The sequence below is a fragment of the Chiloscyllium punctatum genome, chromosome 34, assembly GCF_047496795.1.
Source record: "Chiloscyllium punctatum isolate Juve2018m chromosome 34, sChiPun1.3, whole genome shotgun sequence".
NCBI classification, from domain to species: Eukaryota; Metazoa; Chordata; class Chondrichthyes; order Orectolobiformes; family Hemiscylliidae; genus Chiloscyllium; species Chiloscyllium punctatum.
This window is the reverse complement of record NC_092772.1, coordinates 46845002-46860827: the sequence shown is the minus strand read 5'-3', so window position 1 is coordinate 46860827 and position 15826 is coordinate 46845002. Positions and strand designations below refer to the sequence as shown.

At 53.3% G+C, this 15826-nt stretch overlaps 1 protein-coding gene across 3 annotated transcripts in view; it reads left to right on the top strand.

The window, feature by feature from the left end:
* The window catches only part of hpn (hepsin), a 29709-nt gene extending 14103 nt beyond the window's left edge, over window positions 1–15606 (top strand). For 2 of the 3 annotated variants that reach the window (XM_072553464.1, XM_072553466.1), the window contains exons 6-13: window positions 2645–2767; window positions 3776–3816; window positions 3974–4139; window positions 5015–5202; window positions 9257–9352; window positions 12192–12334; window positions 13478–13642; window positions 14557–15604. In XM_072553464.1, coding sequence (XP_072409565.1) covers window positions 2645–2767; window positions 3776–3816; window positions 3974–4139; window positions 5015–5202; window positions 9257–9352; window positions 12192–12334; window positions 13478–13642; window positions 14557–14595 — 961 coding nt within the window. In that variant the 3' untranslated portion in view covers window positions 14596–15604. Of the gene's footprint in view, window positions 1–2644; window positions 2768–3775; window positions 3817–3973; window positions 4140–5014; window positions 5203–9256; window positions 9353–12191; window positions 12335–13477; window positions 13643–14556 lie in introns of all 3 variants that reach the window. The other variant, XM_072553467.1, reaches the window with a different exon arrangement.
* The last annotated feature ends 220 nt before the right edge of the window (window positions 15607–15826 follow it).

Below are 15826 nucleotides of genomic sequence, written 5' to 3'. Positions count from 1 at the left end.
CTGGCAGGTGGGGCTAGATTGGGTTGGGGATATCTGGTGGGTGTGGATGAGTGGGCCGATGGGGCTGTTTCCGTGCTGTGCGTTTCTATGGCTAGTTCTCAACTTCCCAGTCTCTGAGGGAGCACATGTAATGTACTTTAATGACCACCACCCAGTGGCTCTGACCTCAATCCCACAATGATTTGATGTGGGCTGGTCATGGACACATCAAGTCCAGTCTCCCAGCCCCTCTCACTCCCCTGCGGATGGCCCACTGACATAACATGTCCACAGTGGACACCATATCCCCAGGACATCGGGACAACACGGCCACCTACATCAGACTCCTGCTCTTGGACTACAGCTCCACCTTCAACACCATTTAGCAGCCCCCCCCCCCCCCAACCCCCAGGCTGATCCCAAGACTCTGACTCTCTGCTCTGTCCCCTACAGCTGGATCCTCCAGCTTCCTGACTCTCATCCGCAATCCATAAGGATACGGAACTGCACCTCCTCCACAATAACACTGAACACTGGAGTGACACTGCCACCCTCCAAGGATCTGTCCCCAGCCCCCCCCTACTGCACTCCCTGTACACCCAGAACGCTGTGTTGCTAAATTCCAAACAAATGAGACCTCCAAGCTGAGCTGTGGTGGTACCGGATATTGGACACCACCGAGTCAGAATACCAAAGGGAGACCAACAGCACGTGGTGCAGTCAGAACATAGAACAATCCAGCGCAGAACAGGTCCTTCGGCCCTCGATGTTGTGCTGACCTGTGAACTATTCTCAGCCCATCCCTCTACACTATCCCATCATCATCCATGAGCTTATCCAAGGATTGTTTAAATCTCCCTAATGTGACTGGGTTAACTACATTAGCAGGCAGGGTATTCCACCTCCTTACCACTCTGAGTAAAGAACCTGCCTCTGACATCTGTCTTAAATCTATCACCCCCCCAATTTGTAGCTACGTCCCCTCGTACAAGCTGACATCATCATCCTAGGAAAAAGTCTTTCACTGTCTCCCCTATCTCATCCCTGATCATCTTGTATGTCTCTATCAAATCCCCCCCTGAGCCGCCTTCTCTCCAATGAGAACAGACCCAAGTCTCTCAGCCTTTCCTCATAAGACCTTCCCTCCAGACCAGGCAACATCCTGGTAAATCTCCTCTGCACCTTTTCCAAAGCTTCCACATCCTTCCTGTAATGGGGCGACCAGAACTGTACACAATATTCCAAGTTTGGCCGCACCAGCGTTTTGTACAGTTGCAGCATAATAATGCGGTTCCGGAACTCAATCCCTCTATGAATGAAACCTAACACACCATGTGCCTTTTTAACAGCACTATCCACCTGGGGGGCAACTTTCAGGGATCTATGTACATGGACACCAAGATCCCTCTGCACATCCACACGACCAAGAATCTTTCCACTGACTCAATACACTGCCTTCCTGTTATTCTTCCCAAAGTGCATCACCTCACATTTAGCTGCATTTGCCACCTCTCAGCCCAACAACTTTGCTCTGTCAACATCGGCAAAACTGAAGGACTGCTCGTTGGCTTTAGAAAGGGAGGAGGGAAGGACAACACCCTCCCTGTCTACCTCGACAGAGCAGAGGTAGAGAGGGTGGACAGCGTCACATTTCTGAGTGACGATAACCCAGAAATCTGTCCTGGTCTTCCCCCCGCCCCCCATTGACGCAATGGTCAAGGTGGTGCAATAATGCCTCTATTCCCTCAGGCGGCCTCAGGAAATTTGGCCTGTCCATAAGGACCCTCTGGGCAGAAGTGGGTACTGCAGATGCTGGAATTCAGAGTCTAGATTAGAGTGGTGCTGGAAAAACACAGCAGGTCGGGCAGCATCCCGGGAAGCAGGAGGATTGATGATTCGGGCAAAATCCCTTCATAAGGACCCTGACCAACTTCTCCAGACGCACCATGGGGAGTTGACTGTCCTGGGTGCATCGCGGCCTGGTACAGGGACGGTGAGAAACGGCAGAAGGTGGTGTGCACAGCCCAGACCCTCACAGGAACCAACCTCCCACCCACTGACCCCACTAACACGGCTCCCTGCCGCAGCCAGGCAGTCAAAGATCATCAAAGGCCCATCGCAGCCCGGGGCTAACCTCCCACAGCATCTTCCATCAGGAAAAAGAAGCCTGAACACACGCCGACAGGTTCAGGAACAGTTGCTTCCCCCGCTGTTATTAGACTGAAACATCGAGCTCTCTAACTCCAAATGAAGCTGATCTTGTTAATGATGATCTTGCCTTGCGCACACTCGGTGTTGTGGGACCTGAATGTCTCACTGTGTGTGTGTGTGTGTGTGTGTGTGTGTGTGTGTGTGTCTAAGCGTTTTTCACCCTGTGATCAGTCTGTCCTCGCTTACCATGTTCTGCCTGTATTGCTCACAAAACACAATTTTCACTGTACTTAGGGACACATGACGACGACAAATCAAATCAAAAATCCTGGGATTCCCTCCCTCAGGGACATTGTGGGTCTACCCTACAGCACGTGGACTGCAGTGGGTCAGGGAGGCAGCTCACCCCCACCTTCTCAAGGGGGGGCAACTAGGGACGGGGTGATAAATACTGGGCCCAGGCAGTGTTACTGTTGTTTGTGAATTGATGATATGGATATTCTTCTGTTCTCAGGATGATCAGCTCCATGGAGACACGCATCAGAAAGCCTGGGTCAAATGGATCTGTTCAGTTTTACTGCGTAGATCCCTTGCTGCTTCCAACTGCTCAAATCCTCCAGGAGATTCTGCAGCCCTGGTAAGGCTAAAGGTTTAAACAGGTCTATTACTGTTTAATACAGGGGTACAGTCCCGGTGGGGACAGGTCTGTCCCTGTATAACACTGGGGTACAGTACTGGTGGGGACAGGTCTGTCCCTGTGTAACACTGGGGTACTGTACTGGTGGGGACAGGTCTGTCACTGTGTAAAACTGGGGTACAGTACTGGTGGGGACAGGTCTGTCCCTGTATAACACTGGGGTACAGTACTGGTGGGGACAGGTCTGTCCCTGTATATCCCTGGGGTACAGTACTGGTGGGGACAGGTCTGTCCCTGTATATCCCTGGGGTACAGTACTGGTGGGGACAGGTCTGTCCCTGTATAACACTGGGGTACAGTACTGGTGGGGACAGGTCTGTCCCTGTATAACACTGGGGTACAGTACTGGTGGGGACAGGTCTGTCCCTGTATAACACTGGGGTACAGTACTGGTGGGGACAGGTCTGTCCCTGTATAACACTGGGGTACAGTACTGGTGGGGACAGGTCTGTCACTGTATAACACTGGGGTACAGTACTGGTGGGGGACGGGTCTGTCCCTGTATCACACTGGGGTACAGTACTGGTGGGGGACAGGTCTGTCCCTGTATAACACTGGGGTACAGTACTGGTGGGGACAGGTCTGTCCCTGTATATCCCTGGGGTACAGTCCCGGTGGGGACAGGTCTGTCCCTGTATAACACTGGGGTACAGTCCCGGTGGGGACAGGTCTGTCCCTGTATAACACTGGGGTACAGTACTGGTGGGGACAGGTCTGTCCCTGTATAACACTGGGGTACAGTACTGGTGGGGACAGGTCTGTCCCTGTATAACACTGGGGTACAGTACTGGTGGGGGACAGGTCTGTCACTGTATAACTCTGAATGATTTGGTGAAGTGCAGTCGAATTGTGCTCCATGTGATGAGTATTTCCCAGTGGTTTATACATTGTCTCTGTTGCTGTCAGATTGTATATAATGAACTAATTCACTGTCTGTTTGACCTACAGTGAGTGTGAGAGATACCTTATCCTCACAGTGCAGTGTCAGGGTGAGTGCTCGTCCATTTCCACACGTCTCCCATCAGTTTGTGAAACATACACCGTTTCAATTGGATTAATTTATTGTTGGTTTTGGGTCCAGTGCAATTATCCCTAAATAATGGCTGTCTCTGTCTGTGTGTGTCTCTGTTTGTGTGTCCCTCACAGACTGTGGAAGGCGTAAGTTCCTGGGTGACCGTATTGTGGGTGGGCAACACGCTATCCTGGGCAAGTGGCCGTGGCAAGTGAGCCTGCGGTTCGAAGGCAGCCCGATGTGTGGAGGCTCCATCATCACCGAGGATTGGGTGGTCACAGCCGCTCACTGCTTCCCAGAGTAAGTCTCAGCTCTGTCACCCTGCTGGGGGGGTGCCGAGGGAGTGCCGCACTGTCGGAGGGTCAGTGCCGAGGGAGTGCCGCACTGTCGGAGGGTCAGTGCCGAGGGAGTGCCGCACTGTCGGAGGGTCAGTGCCGAGGGAGTGCCGCACTGTCGGAGGGTCAGTGCCGAGGGAGTGCCGCACTGTCGGAGGGTCAGTGCCGAGGGAGTGCCGCACTGTCGGAGGGTCAGTGCCGAGGGAGTGCCGCACTGTCGGAGGGTCAGTGCCGAGGGAGTGCCGCACTGTCGGAGGGTCAGTGCCGAGGGAGTGCCGCACTGTCGGGGGGTCAGTGCCGAGGGAGTGCCGCACTGTCGGGGGGTCAGTGCCGAGGGAGTGCCGCACTGTCGGGGGGTCAGTGCCGAGGGAGTGCCGCACTGTCGGGGGGTCAGTGCCGAGGGAGTGCCGCACTGTCGGGGGGTCAGTGCCGAGGGAGTGCCGCACTGTCGGGGGGTCAGTGCCGAGGGAGTGCCGCACTGTCGGGGGGTCAGTGCCGAGGGAGTGCCGCACTGTCGGGGGGTCAGTGCCGAGGGAGTGCCGCACTGTCGGGGGGTCAGTGCCGAGGGAGTGCCGCACTGTCGGGGGGTCAGTGCCGAGGGAGTGCCGCACTGTCGGGGGGTCAGTGCCGAGGGAGTGCCGCACTGTCGGGGGGTCAGTGCCGAGGGAGTGCCGCACTGTCGGGGGGTCAGTGCCGAGGGAGTGCCGCACTGTCGGGGGGTCAGTGCCGAGGGAGTGCCGCACTGTCGGGGGGTCAGTGCTGAGGTCTGTCCTCCAGCCCCTCCCTGTCTCTGTGTGAGTGTGGATTGATGTGTAGCTGACCCTGTGTTGGTGTTTACAGGAGGAACCGTTTTGTCAGTGAGTGGACAGTATTCACTGGAGCGATCAGACAGTCCTCAATGGGAATACACAGCTCCGTCGATACAATCGTTTATCATTCTGGTTACAAACCGTTCCTGGATCCCAACGCGGAGGATAACAGCCACGACATTGCCTTGTTACATCTCCACAATCCTCTCAACTTCTCAGGTACGCTCCCATCGCCTTGGTCAGTAACCCCCTCCAGAAACACCTCCCTACCCCCCACCCCCCTCCAGCCCCTCCACCCCCTCCCTATCTCTGTAACCCCCTCCAGCCCCTCCACCCCCTCCCTATCTCTGTAACCCCCCTCCACCCCCTCCCTATCTCTGTAATCCCCCTCCACCCCCTCCCTATCTCTGTAATCCCCCTCCACCCCCTCCTTATCTCTGTAACCCCCTCCACCCCCTCCCTATCTCTGTAACCCCCTCCACCCCCTCCCTATCTCTGTAACCCCCTCCAGCCCCTACACCCCCTCCCTATCTCCGTAACCCCCTCCAGCCCCTACACCCCCTCCCTATCTCTGTAACCCCCTCCACCCCCTCCTTATCTCTGTCACCCCCCTCCACCCCCTCCCTATCTCTGTAATCCCCCTCCACCCCCTCCCTATCTCTGTAACCCCCTCCAGCCCCTCCACCCCCTCCTTATCTCTGTCACCCCCCTCCACCCCCTCCCTATCTCTGTAATCCCCCTCCACCCCCTCCCTATCTCTGTAACCCCCTCCAGCCCCTACACCCCCTCCCTATCTCTGTAACCCCCCTCCACCCCCTCCTTATCTCTGCAACCCCCTACCCCCCTCCCTATCTCTGTAACCCCCCTCCACCCCCTCCCTATCTCTGTAATCCCCCTCCACCCCCTCCTTATCTCTGCAACCCCCTACCCCCCTCCCTATCTCTGTCACCCCCCTCCACCCCCTCCCTATCTCTGTAATCCCCCTCCAGCCCCCTGTGGAGTATTTTGATCACTTTCACTGCGACCTCGTGATCTGAGCCTGAGTGGGATGTCTGTAACCTGTGCAGCGCAGTTGAAGGCGGGCACTATATAAATGCAGCCTGTTTGTTGCGTCTTTGTCCAACGTTTCCCGTCATCCCCCCCCCCCCCGGGCGTGTTGTGGTCAGTTGTCTCCCACTCCTGACTGTAATGATGCACTTGGCTGCTTCCTCTGACCTGGCCCGTGGTGTGTGATGGGTAGTAGCTAAACCACTGTCATTATCGGGCCCAGATATCCTTTCTCCAATCTGGCCCCTCTGGACATTAACTCCTCTGTGAAACCCAGAGCATTGCGTCAAAACCCCTAATGTTTTGTCAAATGAACAGCACTCCCTGAATACTCCTGGGTGTGTGAGGGATAATCTCTGATTTCTGGTTGGCATAGACAAGTTGGGCCGAAGGGTCTCTGCCTGCACTGTATGACTCTAAACGAAACTAGATTAGTTGAGGATATCTGGTCAGTATGGTTGGGTTGGGCCGAAGGGTCTGTTTTCCACGCTGCATCACTCTGGTGTTCTTGCATTGGTTCTGAATACAGTGAAACCTCTGTCTACTTCCCTCCTTTTACCAGCAGCGATATATCTGTCAGGATGACTGAGTGTTCCCAAGTGAAGATTGACACCCCCACTCTGAGAACCGAAATTTCCAAAGAGGAACCCCTCTCTCTCTATAATCTGGAAATGGAGTGTGGGGAGGGATGTAACTTTTTTTATATATGTGGAATACACAGAATCCCCACAGTGTGGAAACAAGCCATTCGGCCCAACAAGTCCACACCAACTTTCCAAAGCGTAACCCGCCCAGACCCATTTCCCCTATCCTACATTTACCCCTGACTAATGCACCTATCCTGCACATCCCTGGGCACTATGGGACACTATCCCATGGCCAACCCACCCTAACCTGCACATCCCTGGACACTATGGGACAATTTCCCATGACCAATCCACCCTGACCTGCACATCTTTGTAACTGTGTGGGGAAACCAGAGCACCCGGAGGAACCCCACGCAGACACGGGGAGAATGTACAAACTCCACACAGAGTCACCCGAGGGTGGGATTGAACCCGGGTCCCTGGTGCTGGGAGGCAGCAGTACTAACCACTAACACCGTGGTTCAATAAATTTATTTATCAAACTCTAACAGTGAAAAATGTAATTAAACTATTAACAAACAGAATAAATCCATGGTAACTACTAACTATTCCTGAATAAAGCAAGATTCTCATGGTATGCTGCTCCAATAAATACAAGTCCCAGTTATGGAACAATAAAACAGAATTTAACATAGAACATTACAGCGCAGTACAGGCCCTTCGGCCCTCGATGTTGCACCGACCTGTCATACCAATCTGAAGCCCATCTAACCTACACTATTCCATGTATGTCCATATGCTTGTCCAATGACGACTTAAATGTACTTAAAGTTGGCGAATCTACTACCGTTGCAGGCAAAGCATTCCATACCCTTACTACTCTCTGAGTAAAGAAACTGCCTCTGACATCTGTCCTATATCTATCACCCCTCAATTTAAAACTGTCCCCTCATGCTGGTTGTCACCATTCTTGGAAAAAGGCTCTTCCTGCCCACCCTATCTAACCCTCTGATTATCTTATATGTCTCTAAGTCACCTCACAACCTTCTTCTCTCTAACGAGAACAGTCTCAGGTCCCTCAGCCTTTCCTTATAAGACCTTCCCTCCTGACCAGGCAACATCCCGGTAAATCTCCTTTCCAAAGCTTCCACAACCTTCCTATAATGCAGTGACCAGAACTGTACACAATACTCCAAGTGCGGCCGCACCAGAGTTTTGTACAGCTGTAGCATAACCTCATGGTTCCAGAACTTGATCCTTCTATTAATAAAAGCTAAAACACTGTATGCCGCCTTAAAAACCCTATCAACCTGGGTGACAACTTTCAAGGATCTGTGTACCTGGACACCAAGATCTCTCTGCTCATCGACATTACCAAGAATCTTACCATTAGCCCAGTAATTTGCATTCCGGTTACTCCGACCAAAGTGAATCGCCTCACACTTGTCCACATTAAACTCCATTTGCCACCTCTCAGCCTAGCTCTGCAGTTTATCTATGTCTCTCTGTGACCTACAACATCCTTCATCACTATCCACAACTCCACCGACCTTTGTGTCGTCTGCAAATTTACTAACCCACCCTCTCTATCTCGATCTCTTGAAATGACAGCCAGGTTACATGTCTTTCAGAATGTTCTGTGTCCCCTCTGCCGATTCCTCTGTCAGGAATGTCTTTTCTGTCATTGTTATTAGATGGTGCTTTTTCTAAGGCATAAAGGAGGCCCTGAGAGTCCGAGATATTCTCTCTCTCTCTCTCTCTCTCTCTCTCTCTCTCTCTCTCTCTCTCTCTCTCAGGCTGGATGTGCTGTCCCAGTCGAAGTGATGTCCTTCCTCATCCATATGTGAGGACACTAGTGAGAGAGGGTCATGTTGTTTTGTGGCTAGTTGGTGTTCAGGTATCCTGGTGGCAGAAATTTGTCCAATGTTGTGTTTGTTACAGTCATTGCATGGTATTTTCTAAATGACGCTAGCTTTGCTCATTGTCTGTATCGGGTCTTTAAAGTTCATTAGCTGCTGTTTTAGTGTTGGTGGGCTTGTGGGCTACCATGGTGCCAAGGGGTCTGAGACCTACCAACACACTAACACAGCAGCTAATGAACTTGAAAGTCCCTATATAGACAATGAGCAAAGCTACCATCATTTAGAAAATACTGTGTATTGGTCAAACAGGCAGAAAACTAGCCACCTGGATACCTGAACACCAACTAGCCACTAAATGGCATGAGCCTCTCTCACTAGTGTTCTCACGTACCGATAAGGAAGGACACCACTTCGACTGGGACAACACATCCATCCTAGGACAAGCCAAACTTAGACATGCACGAGAATTCCTAGAAGCATGGCATTCCGACCGGAACTCTACCAACATACACATTGACCTGGACCCCATTTACCACCCCCTGAGAAAAAGAACAGGCAATGACATCATCAACCCAAGGAAACCTAAACACACAAATAGAAAGTGGGCTACACCACCAGTGCCTCATCCAGAGGCTCACTGATGATGTTACCTAGTATGGTGGCGAAACGTCTGAAAATGAACCTTCCAGTTCAGCGAGCAAACCTACATCCAGAACCTCAACCTGAGCGAGAAATCTTCACCAAACTCGTTACCTTTTTTTTGTTTCTTCTCTCTAGACTACATCCAGCCGTTGTGTCTCCCTGCCATTGGCCAGAGGCTCATTGATGGGACGTTGTGTAGCGTCACGGGGTGGGGTAACACTGAATATTATGGTACGTTGCTTTAGCTCCTTCTCCCTCCTGGTAATACGTTAGATTAGATTCTCTACTGTGTGGAAACAGGCCCTTCGGCCCTACAAGTCCACAATGACCTTCTGAAGAGTAAACCACCCAGACCTATTCCCCTACCCTATATTTACCCCTGACTAATGCACCTAACACTATGGGACAATTTCCCATGGCCAACCCACCCTAACCTGCACATCCCTGGACACTATGGGACAATTTCCCATGGCCAACCCACCCTAACCTGCACATCTTTGGACTGTGGGAGGAAACTGGAGCACCCGGAGGAAACCCACGCAGACGCAGGGAGAATGTGCAAACTCCACACAGACAGTTGCCTGAGGGTGGGATCGAACCAGGGATCCTGGCGCTGGGAGGGAGGAGTGCTAACCACTGAGCCACCGTGCTGATCCAATACCTGTTCTGTTGGTGAGCACACAAGGCAGTGCACATGTCTGCCATAGGAGACCATCCTCCCAGTGCTGTCGGGTTTGGAAGCTGGGATTTTCGGGGAATTCCGATTTTTTTTTTTCATGAAGGAGGTTATAAAACTGGAGAGGGTTCAGAAAAGGCTGTCCAGGATAGTTCCTTGAAAGTAGAGTCGTAGGCAGTGAAATCGGAAGAAAGTGAGGGCTGCAGATGCTGGGGATCAGAGTCGAGATTAGAGTGGTGCTGGAAAAGCACAGCAGGTCAGGCAGCATCAGAGGAGCAAGAGATTTGATGCTTTCAGCATAGGCTCTTCATCAGGGATGAAGAGCTTATTTTCGAAACATTGACTCTTCAGCTCCTCAGATGCTGTCTGATTAGCTGTGCTCTTTCAGCACCACACAGGATAGTGAAGGCAGCGTTTTGGATGCTCTCCTTTATTGGTCAGAGTATTGAGTACAGGAGTTGGGAGGTCATGTTGTGGCTGTACAGGACATTGGTTAGGGGCCACTGTTGGAATATTGTGTGCAATTCTGGTCTCCTTCCTATCGGAAAGATGTTGTGAAACTTGAAAGGGTTCAGAAAAGATTTACAAGGATGTTGCCAGGGTTGGAGGATCTGAGCTACAGGGAGAGGCTGAACAGGCTGGGGCTGTTTTCCCCGGAGCGTCGGAGGCTGAGGGGTGACCTTATAGAGGTTTATAAAATCATGAGGGACATGGATAGGGTAAATAGGCAAGGTCTTTTCCCCCTGGGGGTGGGGGAGTCCAGAACTAGAGGGGCATAGGTTTAGGGTGAGAGGGGAAAGATATAAAAGAGACCTAAGGGGCAACTGTTTTCCCCAGAGGGTGGTCCGTGTGTGGAATGACCTTCCTGAGGAAGTGGGGGGGGGACAGTTACAACATTTAAAAGGGATTTGGATAAGGACATGGACAGGAAAGGGTTGGAGGGAGATGGGCCAGGAGCAGGCGGGGGTGGGGGGACTGGGTTAGTTTGGGGATTAGGGTCGGCATGGACTCAATGGGCCGAAGGGTCTGTTTCCATGCTGTCTGGCTCTGTGACACTGAGACAAATGTATAACTCTAGCCTCATGGATAAATCCAAAAACCCTTCCCACAAAGACTCCCGAAACACTGCATAACTGCAGGAAGTGTTCCAATGTACCTGCTGCCCCTTGTCCTTCTAGATGGAAGTGGCCGTGGGTTTGGAAGGTGCTGCCTGAGGGTCTTTGGTGAGTTTCTGCAGGGCATCTTGTAGATGGTACACACTGCAGTTACTGAGGGTCGGTGGGGGGAGGGAGGGAGGGGATGGTACACACTGCAGTTACTGAGGGCCGGTGGGGGGGAGGGAGGGGATGGTACACACTGCAGTTACTGAGGGTCGGTGGGGGGGAGGGAGGGGATGGTACACACTGCAGTTACTGAGGGCCGGTGGGGGGGAGGGAGGGGATGGTACACACTGCAGTTACTGAGGGTCGGTGGGGGGGAGGGAGGGGATGGTACACACTGCAGTTACTGAGGGTCAGTGGGGGGGAGGGAGGGGATGGTACACACTGCAGTTACTGAGGGTCGGTGGGGGGGAGGGAGGGGATGGTACACACTGCAGTTACTGAGGGCCGGTGGGGGGGAGGGAGGGGATGGTACACACTGCAGTTACTGAGGGTCGGTGGGGGGGGGGAGGGGATGGTACACACTGCTGTTACTGAGGGTCGGTGGGGGGAGGGAGCGAGGGGGATGTTTGTGGGTGTGGGGGCTGCTTTGTCCCTGGATGGTGTCGAGCTTCTCGAGTGTTGTTGGAGCTGCCCCCACCCAGGGGCAAGTGGGGAGTATTCCCTCACCCTCCTGCTTTGGGCCTTGTCGATGGTGGGACAGGCTTTGGGGGGAGTCAGGAGGGGAGTTACTCGCTGCAGGATTCCCAGCCTCTGACCTGGTCTTGGAGCCGCTGGGTTAATGTGGTGGGTCCTGGTGAGTTTCTGGTCGATGGTAACCCCCAGGATATTGGGAGTAGGGGGAGTCGGTGATGGGAACACCATTGAACGTCACGGGGACACTGATTAGAGTGTCTCTTTTTGGAGATGGTCACAGCCTGGCATTTGTGTGGTGTGAATGTTACTTGCTACTCACCAGCACAGGCCTGGATATTATCCACTGTGTGTGTGTGTGTGTGTGTGTGTGTGTGTGTGTGGTGGGTCCAACTGAGTTTCAGATCAATGACTCGCACCTTGTCGATGGTGGGACAGGTTTTGAGGGGAGTCAGCAGCCGAGTCACTCGCTGCAGGATTCCCAGCCTCAGGAATTTGGGGGATTGGGGAGATTGTGATGTGAGAGTCCAGTCTGACCCTGTGTGACCTGCAGTCCCGGGCTGGTTGGCTCGGTATTTTTTTCTCCCCCCACCCCCTCCAGGCTATCAGTCTGACGTCCTTCAGGAAGCGAAGGTCCCCATTATCACCAACAGTCAGTGTAACAGTCCCGAATATTACCACAACCAGATCACCGCGAGCATGTTCTGTGCTGGGTACAGAGAGGGAGGGATTGACGCTTGCCAGGTCAGTGCTCCTTGGAGTTTTGTGTGTTGTGATCGTGAGAAATCCTACCCATCGCTCGGAGTGCCGCACCCCTCTCCGAGACCACGCTACCCACCGCACGGGGCTCCCACCCACCTTCGAAACCCGACTGTTTGTTTGCTTTGGGGGCCACGTTGCGATGCAGGGACCGTGGCACCCAAACGGTGCACAGTAAGATCCCATGCCCTGCAACGCGCGCGAGTGACCGGGGCAGCCCGTTTCCTTCCTCCTGGCCGAGGGGAAGATGTCGTCTCTTTGGGTGGCCGCGTCCCAACCCGCGCCCCACACGACGACGGCTTCCAAATCGTGGATGTGGGTTTTTGACGCGCGCCACACAAACACCACCCCGCCACTAAGGGGCAGATGACCCCCCCCCCCCGACCCCCCCGACAGTGCGGCCCTCCCTCAGCACTGATCCCCCGACAGTGCGGCCCTCCCTCAGCACTGACCATCCGACAGTGTCCACTCCTTCAGCACTGACCCCCCGACAGTGCGGCCCTCCCTCAGCACTGACCCTCCGACAGTGCCCACTCCCTCAGCACTGACCCTCCGACAGTGCGGCCCTCCCTCAGCACTGACCCTCCGACAGTGCGGCCCTCCCTCAGCACTGACCCCCCGACAGTGCACACTCCCTCAGCACTGACCCCCCGACAGTGCGGCCCTCCCTCAGCACTGACCCCCCGACAGTGCGGCCCTCCCTCAGCACTGACCCTCCGACAGTGCGGCCCTCCCTCAGCGAATGAGTTTCAGACACTGGTGTCTGTTAATGAAATGGAAATACTGTGAGCACGTTGTCAGAAAACATTCCTTTACTCATCTGATCAATGTGTTCCCATTCTCCGGTCCCCTTTCCCCACTCTTGGGTCTCTCTGTCTCTGTCTCTGTCTCTATCTCTCTCTCTGTGTCTGTCCGTCTCTCTCTGTCTGTCACCATGACGTCTGTCTGTTTCTCTCTCTGTCCGTCTCTCTCTGTCTGTCACCATGACGGCTCTCTGTCTCGCTCTCTGTCTCGCTCTCTGTCTCGCTCTCTGTCTCGCTCTCTGTCTCGCTCTCTGTCTCGCTCTCTGTCTCGCTCTCTGTCTCGCTCTCTGTCTCTGTCTCTCTTCCCCCACCTCCACCCTCACAGGGCGATAGCGGTGGCCCTCTGGTCTGTGAGGACACTCTTTCCAATCGAACGCGGTGGCGTCTGTGTGGGATTGTGAGTTGGGGTACGGGCTGTGCCATGGCTAACAAACCTGGGGTTTACAGTCGCGTCACCCGCTACCAGGAGTGGATTTACCGGGCCATGCAGGTAGGGGGCGTACAGAACCCTGGGGAGAGGGGTGATGGGACAGCTCCCTCAACACCGACTCTAACACTGTCCCACCCATCAAACACTCCCAGGGACAGGGACAGCACGGGGTTAGATACAGAGTAAAGCTCCCTCTACACTGTCCCCCCATCAAACACTCCCAGGGACAGGGACAGCACAGGGTTAGATACAGAGTAAAGCTCCCTCTACACTGTCCCCCCATCAAACACCCCCAGGGACAGGGACAGCACGGGGTTAGATACCGAGTAAAGCTCCCTCTACACTGTCCCCCCCATCAAACACCCCCAGGGACAGGGACAGCACGGGGTTAGATACAGAGTAAAGCTCCCTCTACACTGTTCCCCCATCAAACACCCCCAGGGACAGGGACAGCACGGGGTTAGATACAGAGTAAAGCTCCATCTACACTGTCCCCCCCCCATCAAACACTCCCAGGGACAGGGACAGCACTGGGTTAGATACAGAGTAAAGCTCCTTCTACACTGCTCCCCCCATCAAACACTCCCAGGGACAGGGACAGCTTGGGGTTAGATACAGAGTATAGCTCCCTCTACACTGTCCCCCCTATCAAACACGCCCAGGGACAGCACGGGGTTAGATAGAGTAAAGCTCCCTCTACACTGCCCCCCATCAAACACGCCCAGGGACAGCACGGGGTTAGATACAGAGTAAAGCTCCATCTACACTGTCCCCCCCCCATCAAACACTCCCAGGGACAGGGACAGCACTGGGTTAGATACAGAGTAAAGCTCCCTCTACACTGCTCCCCCAGTGTGTTGGGGAAATCTGTGTCTGTTTGGGGCTGAGCAGAGGTGAGGTGGGAGTGTTTTTGGCCAAACCGTGCTCCCCTGGGGCAGAGTGTCTTACCAGGTGTTTATTTTTAAACTCTGCAGGTCTACAGGAACACCGGAGGGATTCACAGTCTGGATTGAAGGAACCTTTGCAAAAGTAGGATCTTGGGGGTGGGAGAAGCACTTGTCCAGGGATATCTCGGTGCTATGGGAAGATTCTGACCTTCAGCAATATTTTTTCATATCTTGGGGAAATGAATGTACCTTTTTTTTTAAATGAGTCCAAAAATCCCATGATGACTGGAGCAGTGTTTCAGGAGGGGCACACTGACTGACTGACGAATGTTCTCACTCTAATCTTGAACTGAGGTTAGAGTTTTCCGGGGAATGAGCCACGTTAGGAATTGAGTCAGACATTGGTCGCTATCGCTGCCTTCTGAGACGGTGTTCGGGTGTGTTTTCATGTGTCTGGCCCCTCTGTCAAAGATTTGAGATTTATTTTGAGGGATTGCTGAGGGACTATCTGTTCTGGCATAAGTTTATTTATGAAACTATCGGTCCCTTTCTATTTTCACTCTCCCTCTCACTCCCCGCTCCCTTTAATATCCCACCCAGTCTAATGCCACTCTTTCCCCCCCACCCCCCTCACTCCCTGCTCCCTTTAATTTCCCACCCATTCTAACCCCGCTCTCTATGTTCTCACATTGCCCAGTCTTATCTCTGCACCACCCCGTCACACTGTGGAGTTTCTCTCTGAGCTGGGCATCTCCGTGTTCCTATTCAGCGATGACCCTGTCCCTCACCAAACCCCTCTACCCCGACACCCAGTGCTGTCCTCCTTTAGAGGATTATGCCTCTTTCTCTCAAGTCTGGTCACCCAGTGAGACAGATCGGGTGAGCTGCTCTATATTAAAAAAAAACCAAGTCGAAATCAAAATCTCGGCTTCTTAAATATTTATTCACTGACTTCATGCTGGATGGAGATGTGTCATCAATTGCTTGATTGCGATAATTGTTCAAATGTTTTATATTTGCACAGGGATAGGGCAGAGAGGAATAAAATTCCTTCCTCTGTGTATTGTCTGAGTATTTGTATATTGACTGTGTATTTAAAATTGTCAAGCTTTGTTGTAATTTTGTTGTGATTTTTAAAAACACTCTGATTTGAACATCCTGTCTGGTCTGTGTGGTCTGTGAGAATGCCTCCTGCCAGCTCCCTACTCATATCTTTGGGGTACATCAGGATGTGATCAGGGACAAAGCACTCGACCTCCCCCTCTCGACCTCCCCCTCTCGACCTCCCCCTCTCGACCTCCCCCTCTCGACCTCCCCCCTCTCGACCTCCCCCTCTCGACCTCCCCCTCTCGACCTC